Genomic DNA, 18,860 nt, shown 5'->3' on the forward strand with positions numbered 1-18,860 from the left:
AGCAAAAAGGCTAAAGAAGGCTGTAAGCCATGACTTAATTGCATTGGAAAATCCCCATCAACCTCCCAAAAACAAATTTGCCAAAAGTTGCAGCAAGAGCAACTCAATCCTAAAGCTGGAACATTTTTTAAAGTCTTGTGTCGAGTGTGACTACGAAGAGAAAGAAAAGACGATGATATTTGAAGTGATTTAAAGCTTGGGGGTCACCTTGAACTTAACTTACCTCAAAGTTGAAGTAAAATAAGATCAAATTCTAAACTACCTTCTTTCATTGTAACGAACATCTCACCATCGTCTCCACATACTGCTTTGTGATTCATAGAAGTAAGGCATCAACATCTTAAGACTAACCTTCAAGGTTTGCAGTTTGCAGGTGCCGATCCTGCGGAAGCGCGCTGAAAACACAGAACGATCCCTATCTCCCGATCTGCCTCTGCCGAAAAGCGGAAGTCTTTACTAGTACTGCTACTTCAGCTAACTTCCGCTATGCGCACGCAAGCTGCCGTGTAAGTCCATCGAAAAGTGGGTGGAAGCTTTATCTGGAAGCAATTGCATCGTATACACGCTGAGATTCAGCCAAACCTTGGTCTCACCAAACCTCTGCGAGTTTGTAATAAGTTCCACATGGCCGTTACTCAACGGAAGCAAAAGCCAGGATTTGTCGAACAAGCGATGGCTTTTGGGAATCTCAACCCAAACCCCAAGAAAGCCATCTTTGCAGTAAGGGAAGTTGTTCACACATCTGGAGACATCCCTATAATCTACAAAACAAGAGGAATGGCTTGTGCCGTTGAAGTCGGAGGGAAGAAACGTTTGGTAACTTGGCACAATGTAATCAACGAAGACGATAAAGCTAAGCCAATAAGATTGCATCGGTGTTCAAAAGAATTTTTTAATGACCAGAAAAACTATCGGTTCGAAATGTCACAGGTCGAGCAAATTGAAAGTTGCTCGTTCATTTCATTACTACGAGGCGACGCACCGACGCCAAAGAAAGATTTTGGAATTCTTAAGTTGAAAGTTCCAGGAAGTGATGAAAAGAGTAAGGATGTCTTTGCACACTCATTCATCGGATGCAAAGATACCGTAAAATTCACTTTCAAGTACGACTACGACAGGGGAAAGCACGAACTTAATTATTCTGACAAGGAGGATTGTATATGCGAAAAATCTACTATCCTTGGATCCCCAATCATTACAGACATGTACCAAGTCATTGGTGTCGTGGGAGAGGATCTTGATGGACGACTTTTTCCCTACTTCTTAACAGACACAGAAGTTGGTAAGTAAAGATGGCTGAAACAGAAGTCTCAAAAAGTTAGTTCTGTTGTGTCGGTTGTGGCCCTGATCTCTCATATGCAATTGAAAAATCTGAAAAACTCTTGATTGGTTAAATAAAGACTTTCTTCTACGAATGCGCTCCAAGGTGAGATCAGCAAGGTTGCCATGTGACAAGAGGAGATAAAATATGGGGGCTAAAGTTGCAACATTAGTTGCCGAATTTTTGAGCTGCAGTGTTCATATTATATCTTGGCTATTATTTTTATTTAAAGGAGTGCTTCGTCATTTGTGTTTAGAAAATTTCAGATGCCTTTTCCCCCTTGGTTAATGTAGTGATATACTTTGAGATATCACGTGAATCTTCAAAGTGGAACGAGCTAGTTTATTTTTCTGGCCTCTGAACTAAGTAGCGAGCATTTCAAGATTTGAGGTTGTCAAATGGTTACTGTGCGTATACTTACAGTTGAACAGTTTTAAATGTCAAGATTGTTGTTTGATGTCTTTAAAACCACTAACCACCTTCTCAGTATTTATTTGATTAAAACATGCAACCAAAAAGCAGGACACTCCAGACCAAGAAAGGAAGAGGGCTGTGTTATGTTTGTTTTTGTTCTTGAAAAAAAAAAATGGAATGTATGAAAGAATTACAACAATGTTACTTCTGTCAAACGCCAACAGTACAATATTAACAGTAGAGATGATAGTTGGCAATTACAAACAAAACAGAAAAAGAGTTTTAAGCCCTTTGAGCTTTTTCCCAAATTAATGAAACAAGTCAAATACACTATAAATCCAATAAGTTTATTTGTAAAACACAATTTTTCAGTGTATATTCAATTATGATTCTTCTTTTTTCATAAAAGGTATGTGTGGAACAGAAAATCAAGAAAAGAAACCTAGTGAGGGTGAGACCCAAGATATCCCAGATGCCGCTGGTATGTAATTTCAATGTGTGTAGTTTAAATGTACATTAAAATGACTCGATCTATTCTTGATTTTTACATAAATTTTTATAGCTACATTTATCATACAATTTGTGTCGTATGCATTAATCAATTGAAGTCCCAGCCCCTGAAATCTTCCTTGCTATTTTGAATGGTTATGTAGTCATGTGTTTTCCACTTATTAAAGCCCCCCCCCCCTCCACCAATTTAAGGCCCCCTCCTGGTTACTATAAGGTCCATCTACTTGTATTAACAAAGAAATACATGCAGTTATAATTTAAGGCCCCCTCCTGGTTACTATAAGGTCCATCTACTTGTATTAACAAAGAAATACATGCAGTTATAATTTAAGGCCCCCTCCTGGTTACTATAAGGTCCATCTACTTGTATTAACAAAGAAATACATGCAGTTATAATCCCCAACAGACATAAGCTCCCTCCTAAAACCTTCTCTTTCTTTCACTGTTGAGAAATAGGAACTCTTTACTGCTTCAAATAGAGAATTTGAAAATATTATTGCACTTTTTCTATTCTGGTGATAACCCCCTTAGATATGTGCCTCTGATCCATTTTAATGATAAAGTTTGGATATAATGCACACTCCCATGGTTGTAAGAGCGTACTCTATAATGGTACAAAACATGGAGCTGAGCTAAAGTTGTCACATTAAAGTTGTCACGCTAAAGTTGTAATATGTCCAACCATTTCCTGGACTTCTCTCTAGCTCCTCTTTGTTAATTGAAAGTGAAATTTCAGAGCAAGCAAGCCGTAATTGATGTTGTTGTAACATGAGCAGAGACAAAAATCCTCAGAGAGAAAATGAAATGGACTGTCCAAGTTTTGAAGGTTTTCACACTCAGTTAAGTAAGATTATTTACTGGTAGTTATAAAATTCAAACACAGCTAACAGAGTCTTAATATATAGAGTTTCATGTTCAAAAACAAAAGAGAAGAAAACAGGAATGATGAAAAATACAACCAAAGTGGCATAACTGTTAAAATTCATACAAATCATGATGGTGCCAGATGCTTTGGTCTATCAAGGCTATTTTATCACGACGATCTTCTGTCATCACAGTGAAGTAGGCTGCAGAAATTACATTGTCCACCCTTCAACTAAGGGCTTGCTCTGATATCCTTTCTGATGTGTTGGGTGGAAGCCCACATCAGTCACAGCAGCCAAGTTCTACGGCACTCTCATAAGTTGAGAAATGTACATGTTCCTGTGAATTTGGCTGTCATTCATTAATAAAACATACACCGTGTTTGTTATCGAATTGTCATACAGTGAAAAAACTTGCATGGTTTGATAAGTCACAATTCAACCAGATTTCACAGAACATTCGCTTTCAGATTCTTTATTAAGATTAAAAACTTCAGGCAAAGGTATTAAATTCAACATGTTGAACTATTTCGGTTTGTGAACTATTGCAGATTGTGGACTGTGATGGTTTGACATTTTTAAAAGCTTCAGTCTTGTTCAACCAATCAGATTATTTGAACCATTCTAACAAGGATTCTGATTGGTTTATTGTGGTGTGCTTTGTGAGAGTATAGAGCTGATGACACTTGTTCACTTTGGAGATAAAACTTGTTTGGAATATTGGAAGTAAAACATTGGGAATTTAACGGATTCTGCATGTATTATAAGAGAAGTGGGGAGAAACATTTGACTTCATCTTGTGTTTCTCCTTGCACTTCTTTCATGCTCTAGCTACTTCCTGCATACTTTACAACAGAATAGAGCACAGTCAAGGCTTCTCTATTTGTTAAATAAGCCCTCCAACCCCCCATTCCCGTGCATTCAAAGTTTCTAAGCTGAGTCAGGGCTTGTAAGCAGCAGGTTGTGGTAACACTTTTCATGCTAGAGGTGCATGTTTGAAAAGTGAAGATGAATGAACAAGAGCATGAATCTGAATAATGAAATGCAGCCACTGGATATGTTTGAAAAAAGTCAAATTTTATTGCATATATGGTTTAAGTTTAGAACAAAGAGTGCTTTAGCTGCTTCCTGCTTACTTTACAACAAAACAGAGCACAGTCAATGCTTCTCTATTTTTTAAATAAGCCCTCCTAATCCCCCTCCCACTCCTTCAAAGTTTCTAAGCCCAAGGCCTGTGAGCTGCAGTTTGTGGTCATACTTTGCATGCTAGAGGTGCATTTCCTGGTCTGTTTGAGACTGATAAATGGGTCACAATGCAGGTACTTTCTTCAAGGAAAAAGCTAACAAGATGTATTTTTGTTTTACAGTTAATGGTGCAAATTGAATTCTGTTCAACAGCTTTCTCATTTTGATTTAAATTTGTTTCCTTCTAATCATGGCTATGCGTGCATGCATGACATGTTTGTTATCACTAAATTCTCAAAAGGAAAACATGTTAAACTATGGAGGGAGAAAATGCTGAAAGGAGTCCCTTGCGAAATGGCTTTTGGAATTCCTAGGAATTCTTAGGAATAAAGGTGTGAATTTTCACGGTAAATTCGGACTGGGAATTCCTAGGAATTCCCAACCATAACAACTCTGGTTCTAAAAACCTAGAAATTCCCAGAAATTCCAAGTTTATAGCCAACAGGACTTGGAATTCCTAGGAATTCCAACTCATAGAACCAATGACTTTCCCTGAAAAGCTGTAAATCTAAAAAATTCCTAGGAATTTCTGGGAATTTTAAGTAAAAACTTGAGGCTAATGATATAAAATAAATACTTTAAATTAAAAAAACCCAGCTAAAATTCAAGTATTCAATGAAATTTATTTAGAAGCTTAATTAAGGCTTACATGTAAAATATTTTTGATTAATTATTAACATCAATGTGTGGTAATATTAGGATGGAATTTGATTTATTTTTCTTTTCTTGAAAACTTCATATGGATTAATCCTCAATTACAGCCATTCATATAAAATAGTCCTAATCAATCATTAAATTTGGTTTGACACAAATTGTGAATAAAATCTGTTGATTCTTTTCCATGAAATACAATATCTTAAATTATATTTGAAAACCAAGCACTCTTGGGAGTGAAGGGGTTAATTACAGACAAATAAAATTGATTTTTTGATTAAAATCTTGTTGTAACTGTAACAATAAATTAGAATGAAGTTATTCTAAACTGTCAACTTAGCTGCTGTTTGTATTTTTTTTCCTGGGCTCACAATAAGTTGGCCTTGAATGAGGTTGTCTACAAGAAGCTTGACTATCTTGTATCTGGATTCCATGACATCTGAATTTGAAAAAAAAAAAATTTAAATATATATATTTAAAGCTCAGACCAGGCCTATAAGATGGCTATGAGGAAAAGGGCATTCATTGGATTCTCACATTGAGAAATCTCTGTTATATTGAGTGACTTTTATATTGGAGTAAGTACATCTCTCTCATAGATTTTACTAAAAAAGGGCTGAATACATTATTTTGTTTTTACCAAGGAGGGCTTCTTTATGTAATAAGGTTTGTTTAACAACAGTTCCTATTATGAATCTTGAATGTTCCCAAACGTGACTAGAGGAATCTAGTCAATATGTCAACTGTTGTCCCTTCTTTTAACTCCACGGCGCCAACGACTTTCTTTTCTTTTACAACACTCACGCTGTTCTCGTTTTCCCATTGAACCACAATAAAAGCTATCTTTAGAAATGTTATATTTAGCAAAACGGTTGAGAAAAACGATCAACCGATGAAAAGTACATTCAAAGATGAGCGCCAAATGGAGTCTTCTTTGTTTCCGATCACGGGCATGATCACGTGGATCTTTTAGGACTTGTCATTGGCTAGCAAAGTGAATCCGCTGGCTTGCCGATTGCAGTGTTAAGAGAAGCGCATAACTTTATTCTGACTTCTCTAACCGGTTCTCTGCTTCAAGACGATGGATACCTTGGTGATATAAATAATGATGTGAGCTCACTCTATGTAGAAATAATCGACAAGAATCGATCGTATTACAAATGCACGATTTGTGGCCGAAAGTTGTCGAGGAAACAAAGACTCGAAACTCACTTGAGTTGTGTTCATGGCAAAGGTGAGAAATAACACAAGCCATTCACAGTTTTGAATGCGACTACAAATCGTCTTTTACCCTCATATTTATAAAAGAAGGATACCACATTAGGAAGTATAAGAGAGACATAGATGATCCCAGTGTACCAGTACCTAAATCTACAAAGTTTGACCGTAGCAAGAGTTCAGCAACATGTTCCAACACCGCCATCTCGATTCCTCAGTCAGTCGTTTCCACTGAACTTAAAGCAGTAGTGACAACAGAGTAGAGTGCGTCTTTCGAAGGAGAAACATTTGTACAAGAGACAGAAGTAACTATATGCGATTACAGAGGTGCGTTGGAACTCTGGTCCACAAATAGTTATGCACTGTCCGAAGTATAAAACAATTTTGTTGATAGCTGACAGACAGAGAAGAACAACAAGTAAACTTTAGAGCTGTTATTATTGAAGTGTGACTTGCACTTTTCATTTTTATATAAAGAAGGACTTATATTTTGCACCAAATATAAAAAGATGTAATATTTTTTGGGAGATACAGTGATTGGGACATTTAAGAAATTAAGTTATGAAAGGAAACTTGGTAGGTACTTCTCACTACTAACAAGTCTTGTTGACAAATATTTTCAGATCAGAGTTTCAAATAAAGTAAATTGAAGACGTCATTTAAAAGGTGTTTTTTCTCAAAGGGAACATTGACTACCTCTGTCTTGTCTGCATGCCAAATGTTTGCAAAGTGTGTGGATGATCCACAAGTATTGGAACTCTTACAAAAATGTTTTGTAAGAATAAAAACAGCAAAACAAATTACAGCAATTAGTCACGAAAACAGAGCAAAAAACTGAAAAAAAAAACAGCAACAACAATCATGAAAAAATAAAGATTAATTAGGTGTTGAATTTGTTTGTCTAAGGCATGAAATTTCTACTAAGAATATTGTCAACAAAAAGTCTCTGACAGTGTTTGAGGCAACTGAGCTTGACTGTTGCAAGGTTTTCTAACAAAGGCAACCAGTAATGTAGGTTAGGGAAGTAACTTATGTTTATAACTAACAAAGTTCTTTAAGTGTAGATAACAATGTAATTATTGTTAATTATTGTGGAAGTTGTGTACCAAGGAACAGCTAATGAATGTTTGATGATTTTGACACATCAGTGAACATGATACATTAATTTGCATCACAATAAAAATATTTTTTGATCATGGAATCCAAGAGTCCTTTCACATTAGAAAGCAAATCTGTGATATGAGTACATTGGATTAATTGGCAATTTCCATTTAACATAACTGACAGCTGGTTCATGAGAAAATCCATATTAATGTAAAGATTTACTAAAACTTAGTTTGAATAATAAATTTCATGATCTTTAAGTTATAAACATACACATGTATGAATATCTCTTGGTAAGTTTTGTATAGCATACCTTTTATTGAGCCAAAGTTTTAAGCCTCTGAAATTACTCCTTTTCTTAAAACCTTCACATTCAAGGTATTGAGAATTTCTTAGAACTTATGTGGACCTCAGGGTATTAAAATTGCCTCAAATTCAATTCCCAGAAATTCCCAAGAGTTCCACACTTCTTAAATTATAGGTAGTTTGTAAAGCTTAGAATTCCTAGGAATTCCTAGGGATTCCAAGTCTTCACAAAACTGGAGTCTTCCTTTCCCAGAAATTCCCAGTAATTCCAAGCTTTTTAAATCAGAGTTAATTTGCATAGTTGGGAATTTTTGAGAATTCCCAGAAAACTGGGAATTCAGTTTGCAAGGGTTATTTGCATAATTGGGAATTTTTGAGAATTCCTAGGAATTCCCAGAAAACTGGGAATTCAGTTCGCAAGGGGTTCTTGTTCATATGTATGGCTAAATTAATTCATGGAGGCTTGGGAATGTAAGGTCACATATGCATTAATACTGTGATAGTTATTTATTTTTATTTTTTACAACATAAATGTTTGTTTTATTTAGGCACTCCTGAAGGAACCACCAAGAATCTTGAAAAGTTGAAAGATGCAATCAAAAGATGTGAAAGTAAAGTCAGGAGCAAAGGAGTTCCTAAACTTGAACTAAAAGTTAAATTAAAGAAAGCTGCATTTGAAAAGGGCTTCATTGTTTCTGATAATGATGGAGGGGGCAATTGTTTGTTCCATGCTTTATCAGAACAACTGTCAATTGCTAAAGAAGATCCAATTCCACATGATGTATTAAGGAAAACATTAGTTCAATACCTCAAAGAGAACCAAATAATGGTAGGTTTTGTTTGGTATTTATAAGGGCTTACTTAGCACTATGTCAATTGCTCATTTAGTTACATAATCAAATATTGCATTTTTAAACTTCCTTCTGGATTCACAGTGTTTCATGTATGTATATGTAATGTGAAGGATTAAACATGAGACCAACTGTGAAAAACTGTTAAAACTCTTCTTTCCAGAGATACTCATTTTTCAGAAAAATGTGTGGAAACTAGGTGACTTTGCGGTTACATGAATTGGTTTACAGTCAATTTAAGTTAAGTGCAAACAACATTTTAGGCTGAAGCATTGGTCCACTCAGCTTTACTATCTAGAGAGCCCTGTTGGCCAGCACATTTTGTAGTTGAACCAAACAGACTCCCATTGAAACCATATATGCGATATCTTAAAATAGATAAATCTACTCTACTTGGGAATTTTGTTCTGATCTGCCTGGTTCTGATCTAACAGGAACACATCAGGGGTTCACATCAGTTTCAACTTCCCATTAAACCATGACTTAATAGAGTGAACTGTGAAGAAATCTTCTTTAATTTAAGACATTTAATACTTAATTTTAAGTATTATTCATTCAGTTGTTCTGTCAATGTTACACATGTCTCAGGTACCTATAGCAGCCACTGTGCAAAAGGTTTAAAATAAATAATAATGTTAAATATGAAAGAATTAAACTTTTCTATCATGGCCTTTAAAGTCCATAAAGTTAAGGTTGCTTATTATATGACAGTTTTGCTGTAAGGAAGTTTATGAGTTGATCGAGCATAACCAGACAATTTACTGGAACAATCAGATAAGTAATAAAATTACCATAGGATTTGTTGACCAAGTTAAATCATTTTATCTGCAAGGAGACTTGGTCTAAGCTTTTTTGAAGCATAACTTAGGTATTTTGTGGAGACAGTACCTGCATATTTACTTGTGTATAACACAGGCCCATGTATAATGTGCAACCCTATTTTTTTGCCAGATTGTTGAGGAAAAAAAGTTTGCTAAGCAAAAAAGACATAATGTCTTCTCACAATTATTTATCAACTTAAAGATAACAACAACAAGAAAGTTACTTTATTATTATCATTGATATTTTTCGGTGCATAGTAATTCGTTATTGATAAAGAAGCTCAAGAAAAACTTATATACAACCTTTGAAATTTTCCTAGCACTGAACAACTACAACCATGACATGATTCCTCTTGTTTCCTGTTGGGCAGATTATTATAACTTTGTTGTCCATGTCGTTGATTGTGTGCTTTGGTGACTTGTCGGTACCAACAATTTCTGGCCTTAAAACTCCTTCAGGAGTTTGGTATTTTTCATCTTTGTCAAGCTGAAGTGCTTTCAGTCATACCAGGGAAGGAAGAAATAGCTATAAAGCCAAGGTTTCTCTTCTCTGTAATCCATGCCAACAGATCAATCACTGACCATGACCAATTGCAGCCTTCTTTCCACAGTTAACACATTTGAGCTGAGGCACCTTCTCCAAGTTTCTTTACTTTTTCTAAATAGCCTGACTTTGCATTTGGAAACACCAATTTCACATTCAGTTTCATGGTTTCCATTTTTCTGGGCTCTGCAAATTTCTGATCACTCGTAATACAGTGTGATTGTAATGTTTATGTCATCAGCTGTTTCTTAAATACTCTACTAAACTTATTCATGGATCAAAATAGGAAATATTTCATTGGTTGATCAATATTTAACTTGAGCTAATAGAGACCAATTACAACAAAGCTTTTATTTTTTAATGTTTTAAGCAAATTACGTGCACAACAAACAATAGGACCCATGTATAATATGCAATTTTGATTTTATGTTTTTTCAATGCTTACTCTAATCCTCTAAATACCTAATTTATTGATTCTTCTTTTAGGAAGATGGAACTGATCAGTTCAAGCTGTTAGACAGTAATCAACAAAGCCGTTTTAATACATGGATTGAGTACCTAAAACACATGGCAGAGGATGGTATTTGGGGTGATGAAATTGTAATCAGTGCAGCAGCAAATTGCTATAAAACCATTATTAATGTGATCAGTGTACTACCTGAAGACAAAGAATCGATAATCTCTATCACACCAGAATGTGAAGTAAAAAGTGGAAATCCAATTTGGCTGGGACACATCTATGATTTCCATTTTGTCAGCCTTCTCAAAGGTACAACATTTATAAAGTTCATTACAATGCATAAAGCTCTTTTGTAAGTGACTGGTGTCCAACCAATTTGTTTTAGCTATCATACTGGTTACAGCACCAATGAATAATTCATGGTATGAGAAGAAATATCTTTTACAGTTCAAGATGTAAAAACAAAAACCTTTCAAAAACATTGAAAAGTACTGTCCTGGGCTTACCCATTTAGCAGCTCTTTATTTTTTAGGTCAGTGTGCAAACGTGTGTCTCAAAACATCAAAGGCATGGTCAATGGATGCAACCGTTTCTTGAATGAAATAGAGGCAACAGATAATTAACTATCAATTATTGATTATTATGATAATAAGTAAGACTTAATTAATTTGATTACTATAAATTAAAATTGTGATTTTAAACACCTTAAGATCATTATTAATTATTTTTCTAATTTACTATGCTCAGACGTATATACAGTTTAAGTGTGAACATTTACTCTCTCAATAATGAATTAATTATCAATATTCTCAGCAGGACTTAGTAAAGATACCAAAATAGATGTGAACTTCTCTCACCTAAATTTGTTATTAACAGCACCAGTACCTTCATCAGATCAACGTATCGATGGGACTAGGCTGCAAGAGTGTAATGAAGAGAGGGACAAGCAGCATGAACTTGTGTCTGGTAATTATTTTTTAAATGATTGTCATTAGTATTTGTTTGCTCATGTTCACCGACTGAAGGGTTTCTTGTTATTGGCTCTCCAGTTATCTAAAAAGTGTGAGGCATTAGAACTCGACCAAAATAAGATGGTAAAATATCCATACTTGGACAAAATCTGTATGCTTGTTCCCTGGCTGCTATTGTTATTATTCCTTTTTAATGCCATTTTAGAATGTTCTTCATTTTAATTTGTTTGTGTTTTTTCTCAACCTAATTTGTAAGTCAAATTAAAAGTAGATTCTTAAGGATTATTTCCATGTGCGTATTTTAAATAGGTCATGAGAAGCCACCCTTCGGAATTAAAAGAAGCTCTTCTCTGGAGTCTGTTGAGAAAAGTAAGAGGTCACCTTTTATCTAACCATTTAAAACAAAGATGGTGTAGGATTTAGCCTTAAGTGCAAGCATGTGATTTTTTGGGTTTTGCTAAATCAAAAACAGAGGTCACGATAATTGTAAAGAGTTCAACTTAGTTTATCTACTTTATTATACACAGTTTTAGTTAGGTTTAATTGGTGTGGCAATATCTATAAACAAATACGTCGATTTTAAAATTTCTAAGTGACTGAGTTTATGCAGTAGGTCATTGTTAATAGTCCGTAATATGATCTATCCAAGGTTACGCCATCTTACATTATTTTACGCCATTCTACCATATTAGCCATGATAAGGGACCGTGGGGTACTATAGAACAGAGCTGAAATACAGACGGAAGACGGAAGGACAAAATGGCCACACTTAATGATCAAAACACTGATTTGTTTTTCCATATTTTGGGCATGACCTCTTAAGTTCATCATAGAGAACACTTTAATGGTTTCAATAGTTTTGTTTTCGTCTTTTGGGCACCCTTTCTGCAATTTATATAATTATGTGGAAAAGCCGAAGGATGTATTTGATAAACTAGAGGCCAAAATACCTGAAAATGAGATAATAGCGAGATAATAAATCCCTTATTCGATGGTTTAACATGAAATTCGAGGAGAAATTTTGCTCATTCCTCGTAATCTTCCTCACCCCGTAAAATACTATGCAACTCGCGAAATATCCGTCTGTATTACATGTTAAACTATTGAATGAGATGAAAATATGGCACTAGTATCAATATCACAATTAGCTATGACAAATGCACTATTAAGATGTAACATGTATGACGTGTACAATAGAGGAGGAACTCAGGAATTGATTCACTTTTAACAACTAAAAAAATAATTATCAGAGACTGCTTTACCTGTTAATCTGTTGGTGATAGTAACAATCATATATAGAGCAATCACATCAAGACCCTGGCGTTAATTTGCATTGCACCATTACTTGACCTCGCTAATTTAGGTTTGTGTTATTGAACTCTCTACGCACACGTGCTGTCAAGTGTTTTTTTCATTTTAGTTGATACGAGTTGAAATAATCGTGTGGTAGACTCAACCAATAATTCCTTACAAGGGAATGGCAATAGAAGTCATAGAAGAAACTGGGAGAAGAAAAGCATGGAAACGTTCAAGATTCAAACAGGGTTTAAAACGGTGCCTACGAACTAACAAATGAGGAGCAAAACCACATGATTGTTTCACGTATTAAGGAATTTAATCAGTATATTATAAATTCATTTATTTTGATTTGAGAATTCAAAAAAATATATATTAGGGAAAAAAGAAACTAGAGGTGACATATGTAGAGTTTCAACATCCATAAATCGGGTACAATCAAGTCCCAAATAGAAGTATCATAGAAATTCATTCTTTTTCCAAAAGTCAGAAGTGGTAACATTCCTCCTGAATGGTTTCCCTACCTTGCATTGGATATACAAGGCAACATGAAGTGGAGAAGGTTTGGGAACAGTTTAGATCTGAGTAATGCGGAACTCAATGGTATTGATCAAGACAACGATGAAGAATACGAGCGAAGTTATAAGATGCTGATAACTTGGTGGCAAAAAGGTGCTGCCTCCTATGAAAAGCTTGCGTTTGCCTTAAGAGAGCATAATCTTGGAGAGATTCGTCAAAACTACTGCCTAATGGGACACACTCCACTCTTGAAGAAAGATGTGAAGTTGCGTAAGTAGCAGAATAATTTCTTAAGCTCTTTGCATAAACTTAAACTATCAAGCTCTTCCATTAACCATACTTCCATCCTTTCAACCATGACCCCATTCAGGACAAGCAAATCGATAGAAGCTGTCTTTCATACGGCGGTAGCACCTGCTCTTTTAAACCCCGAGTTAATAATTGAAGAAAACACAGAGAAGTGCACTTCATAATGACGAACCCTCATTTGACTACTTTGAAAAAGTGTTCTGTATTGTAGAATGCTAAATACAACATCCGTTATTGTTGTCAATCACGCAACCTTTAGTGTCCTGTTGAGTACTGATTCACAGATTCTGAACCTCTGTAGTAAACTTCAAACTTGTCAGAGAGGACTTCAGTGTATTTTCCGATATTTGATATGTCATAAGATATAATTCACCTTATACGTTGCTCATGTATTTGTCTCCTTACACATGTTTTTGTTTGATTTGTTCAATATTAAGCAGGGAACCTGAAGGAAGGACCAATAGACGATAAAGCTTTATCAGCCATAGCCAAGGCCGTGATGAAAAAATGTCAAAGACTGGGTAGGGCACTTGGGATAAATAATGATCGATTAGACGAGATAGCGGTGAACAACCCAAACGATGGTTTTGAGCAGTGCTATCAAATGTTAATAGCATGGAAGCAGGCCAATGTTGACAATGCTTCTTACTATTCCCTTGCGCAAGCCTTATATGACCGCACTGTTAATTTGGGTGTTGTTGTTAATAGCTTGTGCCTCAAGAAAATCCAATGATATCGTGGCCATAGGTGAAACCTTTTCTGAGAAACTTTTCAGTGTGGAAACCTAGCCAGAAAAATATCTCAAGTATAGTGAATTTGTTAAACGATAAAAATAGAACTATATTTAATCTGAAATAGTGTAAGGGTTTCCTTATATTGGTGTTGGGAAAAAGAATGGAAATATTATATTACTTTAAGCCATTCGATACAAAAATTATAACAAGACAGGTTGATTATTTCTTATTCCTTTTGGCGATCTCATCTAAGTACAATTTCTTTCACCTTTTTCTTATTGTGGTTGTGAATTTGGTACGGAAACAGTTGCCCCGTTTCTACGGTGATTAGATCTTGTTGTACTATTTTTTGATAAGCTATGTTTTTAATTATGTCAATTTTCTAGTTTTAAATCTCTCTGGTAAAAGTTAACCTCGCACAGGAATTCCTGGAAACTCCTGCTTCTTATACTATTAATTACTTTCAGACTGGTTTTTTTGGTCAAATTCTAAGTCAAATTCACGATTCCAGAATAGTTCTTAAATTTTAAATTAACACCTTCAACACTTCTTCTTAAAGGTGACTCTGATTGTAAATAGCTTATCCTTTTTCATCTTCGCACTGAAAATTAAATTAGATAAACCAAATAGTGTTGCTGGGGGCGGTGCTAGCGAACGCCCCTTCTTCTCCGAATTTTCTGTTTACTCTGTTGTTATATAACAATCCTCTGAGGCTATTTTCTCGTAAACTATCTTTTCAAGCGTAATTTCAATTCTGCCAATAGTTTAATTATAATTTTTATATTATCAATCTTGTCTTTGTTCTGGCCGATCTAAACCGTAAAATTAAGAAATTTAAGGTAGAAGATGATTTTGTAATAGCGTAAACAACTCGAAGGCACATACTTATTATGCAGGGTCTGTCGTACGTAACTTAACGTGATTCGCGGATTGAGATAGAATGGTGACGATAGAAGAAAATTGACAGCTTAGTAGTGTCACCTTTAGTGCCACCTTTATAAGCTGGTGCACGGTATCTTTAAATCAGAGAATATAGCAAAACAGAACAGTGTGGACTTATATCGAAAGAAATAAGTTGAGCTGTGGTGAATAAGATCAAGACTGGGCTAGGAGCTCAACCAGGAAATAAGGGAAATTTAACCGAGTGTTAGAGAGTAATTCTTCTAACAAATTTTACATACTTAATCTTTGGTAGTAGTATGCAATATTTTGGTGGCAAGAATTTAGTTGTTAGACTGTATTCATCAGAGTACTAAAAAGTTTGATGGTCTTTCCACAATCCAAGTGGTGTTCCTAATGTTTTAAATTAGGGTCTGATATTTTTATTTTTGTTGTCATTGTTCACTGCTGGTGTAGTAGTAGTAGTCACGTGAATTTAAAGACAAGGAAAAGCTTTGTACCATATTTTTACATACATTTGAAGTTGGTACATTCAAAATACTCTAAATGTGTATCCTATTCTAAACAATCAGTTTGTAGGAACGAGCAAGAAAGCTGGGTCAAGAGCGCGAAAATGTAATTTGTGATAATCGTAATTAGCAAAAATTGTTATTTGTTAGGGGGGTCTACAGTGCGAGGAAAGTTTTGGGATGGTAGTTTATAATAATTATTTGAGATCGTTAGTAGGGCGAGGTATTATGCGGGTAGCCTTTGCTGTGTTAAGTTGGTAGGTTTCATTTTCGTATAAATTTATTTAGTGTTTTTTTTCTGGAATATCGTCATGTTCACATCAGCTGTACTCGCATGCTTCCTTAAGTAACTGTTATCTACTTGTTTATATCATGTTATTCATAGGGTCCCCTAAGACCCGTAGGGTGGCAGCACTGTTGGTACACGTTCCCTTTTTTTCCTACTGCCGGTTTTAGGGGTTTTCGTGTTCGACTGCATTTAGTTTCCTTCACTGAACTGTAATTGTGATAAGCACTTGTACGCATAATGGCGTTAAATAAACGGTACAGTGACTTGGCTCGCCAATGCGCCCAGATATCAACAATTTGTGTGCCCGGTTGAGTAGTGCGGGCAAAATAACCAAGGGGAACTAAGGAAATGAATGGTAGGACTTGGTCCTTAGAAGCTTTTTATCTCCACTGACTGCGGAAGAACCTGGCATTGGCTACTCAAAAAATATATTTTTTCAATGAAAAAAAAAAAAAACTTCATTTGAATAGTATTCAATTCCATGCCCTTTATGATAGAAAAATAATTTGTACTTGTGAGTAACTAGGTAAATCAAGCAAACAAAAGAATCCAGTTCATTACGATTATACACTCTTTGTTTGTGAGTAATAAATGTGCAACTTTTTTGCAGTGCAACATGAATAGTGTAATCTTCATGAAACTTTTTTACTAACTAAACGTTGCGCATGTTGCCGCACGACTCATTTCTGCGCTTTGGAATCGCCTCGTCAACCTTAACACCCTAACTCAGTGTGCATATTCTTCATACTTTCTCCTGTGGTATTTGGCAAGGCGAATTTATCATGCAATCAAGACCTTCAATCAGTGACCATTTTCCTATTTCTCTGACCTTAAGGTTTGGTTCAGAGGTGATATTGTAAGGAGAAATTACATGGCACTCACTTTTACGGATTACTTTTACGGACTAAAGAGTTAGATGGATGCGATCTCATCATGGAGGCCGAAGTCTTCGATTGATCGGCTGAGCTTTCTAGAATTATGTGCTAAAGACAAGTTACTGGTGAATCAGGCCGAATGCTTTTGCAAAGAACGAAATGTTTCGTCGATTCTCAGATGACTGCAATACGTTCTGTCCCACTAGCAGGTCTCAAGCGCGCCAAAAAAGGCTGTTCGTTTAACACCAAGTAACCAAACAACATGTTTGTTGTATGTTCATTTGGTCTTTGTGCCAGACTAATTAGACAGCGAGAACTTCCAGAAGAGGGATTCCTGAGGTCTTAAAATAATATCCTGTTGTTGATGCGGTAAATCAAATCGCTCTCGATCGTACGCTTTAGGCGGGAAATGCCTCAAGTCGAATAATCATGTGGAATTGAAAGATGTCAGTCGAGAATAGCCGATATTCGAGAACTAGTAGAGGATAATGATTATATAAGTTAACGGTGGATGCCTCAACCTTCATTCAAAAGAAAGAGTCCAGACAAAGAGCGTTTACCTGATATTAAGTACTGTGAATTCAATTTTCGTGTTCTCTCTTGGGTAGTGTATACCTGAGGGTTAATTTTTAATCTCTTTCATACCCTCTTGGGTAGTGTATACCCGAGGGTTATTTTTAATCTCTTCTATACCCTTCTGGGTAGTTTATACCTAAGGGTTATCTTTGATCTCTCCTATATCCTCTTAGGTAGTGTATACTTGAGAGTTATTTTTAATCTTTTCCATACCCTCTTGAGTTGTGTATACCTGAGGGTTTTTTTTAATCTCTTCTTTACCCTCTTGGGTAGTGTACACTTGAGGGTTATTTTTAAACTCTTCTACACCCTCTCGGGTAGTGTGTACCTGAGGGTTATTTTTAATCTCTCTCATGCCCTCTTGAGTATTGTATACCTGAGGGTTATTTTTAAGCTCTTCTTTACCCTATTTTACACGGCAGTCGCGTAAGATGATATTCATAAGAGTGAATGAATGTGAATGACCTAAAATGAATGAATGTGAATGACCTAAAATGTAGTAACACTGTTTCAGAGAAACGTGAAGACCAGCTTATACCCTGTTATAGTCAATTTCGGCAAGAGTGTTGTCTTCGGAAAAGCTAAAAATGCCATTCCAAAACCTTGGCATATGAAAGGTCATTATAAGAATAGTTGCATTGCGCCGAAGCTTGTAGACGGAACAGGGAGACCGTCAGTTGAAAGCGATGTGTATTCTCTGGATTATCTAATCAACACAGTTTCGGGACTTAAAAAGTTCAAAACCATGACCTGTATAAAGAAGGGTTTGTCGGAGTTAGCCTTAAATACGCCTAGACCTTCGATCATGGAGGTGAAATCAGCTTTTACCAGGGCCGCTCTTTGGGCTATGTTTGAGTTTCTTCTTTTTACGTGTTTTAAATTGTTCCTGTTATATGTTGCTGTAACATTGGGCCAGGACTATCTGTGGACCTTGTGTTAACGATTTACAGTTGTCTTCTTTAAGACATGCATTGTTTCTACAAAGAAAATTAGCTTAGCGTACCGCCCCTTTGGTTATTTCGAATTAGACCCGTTAAGTTTCTTAGTGGCATTTCTCTCGATTCTTGTTTCTGGACAATGTGCGAGCAAAGTAGAGTTGTATCTTGAAAATGGTTAGAAATTTAATTATCAGAACTTGCGGTTTTTTCCCAGTTCAGTCAGACGACCGCGGGAACGAAGTTGTTTACCATAATGAAGCCGAAACCAAAACGCGACACTTGAACTTGCATTTGGGTCAATGCATACCGAGGTCGCGCTTGTGTGCGACCACATCCATTTTAGGCATCCACACTTTTTACTGACTTGCTTCTCATTTCACAATGCGTTTTTCAAAACGTTGAACAAAGTTCTGGGCATGATTGATCCACCTCCCCTGTGCTGAGTAAATAATAATTTTTAGAGGTGGTCTGCAAGGCCCTGCAGTTACTTTGATGCTAACCTAGAGAGGAAGGAAGTTCATATAGACATTACACCAGCTATCAAGTTTTTCCATTGGCCTCCAATGGCCTCCAATGGAAAAGAGTTTAAAATGACATCACACTTAGCTCATGAAGGCGTTGTAATACACCCCT

The 18,860-nt window shown here is 35.8% G+C and overlaps 1 protein-coding gene across 2 annotated transcripts; it reads left to right on the forward strand.

Moving 5' to 3' along the window:
• Nucleotides 1-522: 522 nt before the first annotated feature.
• Nucleotides 523-16,441, forward strand: LOC131793166 (uncharacterized). Of its 2 annotated transcripts, none has more exons than XM_066171531.1 (8): nucleotides 523-1,282; nucleotides 2,145-2,216; nucleotides 8,184-8,464; nucleotides 10,338-10,620; nucleotides 11,188-11,277; nucleotides 11,592-11,651; nucleotides 13,065-13,367; nucleotides 13,844-16,441. In XM_066171531.1, exons 1-8 carry the CDS (start codon nucleotides 625-627, stop codon nucleotides 14,137-14,139), a joined length of 2,043 nt encoding a protein of 680 aa, XP_066027628.1. In that variant the 5' UTR covers nucleotides 523-624; the 3' UTR covers nucleotides 14,140-16,441. The 2 variants fall into 2 exon arrangements, with proteins under 2 accessions (XP_066027628.1, XP_066027629.1); XM_066171532.1 differs by having other exon boundaries at nucleotides 13,847-16,441.
• The last annotated feature ends 2,419 nt before the right edge of the window (nucleotides 16,442-18,860 follow it).

Source organism: Pocillopora verrucosa, chromosome 8 (assembly GCF_036669915.1).
Source record: "Pocillopora verrucosa isolate sample1 chromosome 8, ASM3666991v2, whole genome shotgun sequence".
NCBI lineage: Eukaryota > Metazoa > Cnidaria > Anthozoa > Scleractinia > Pocilloporidae > Pocillopora > Pocillopora verrucosa.

What these genes read in the sequence shown, in the direction of transcription:
- LOC131793166 (XM_066171531.1), top strand. Translation starts at nt 625, where the DNA reads ATGGCCGTTACTCAACGGAAGCAAAAGCCAGGATTTGTCGAACAAGCG. An exon ending in CTTAACAGACACAGAAGTTG is followed by an intron (nt 1,283 to 2,144) that starts GTAAGTAAAGAT and finishes TTTTCATAAAAG; the next exon opens with GTATGTGTGGAACAGAAAAT. An exon ending in AGATATCCCAGATGCCGCTG is followed by an intron (nt 2,217 to 8,183) that starts GTATGTAATTTC and finishes TGTTTTATTTAG; the next exon opens with GCACTCCTGAAGGAACCACC.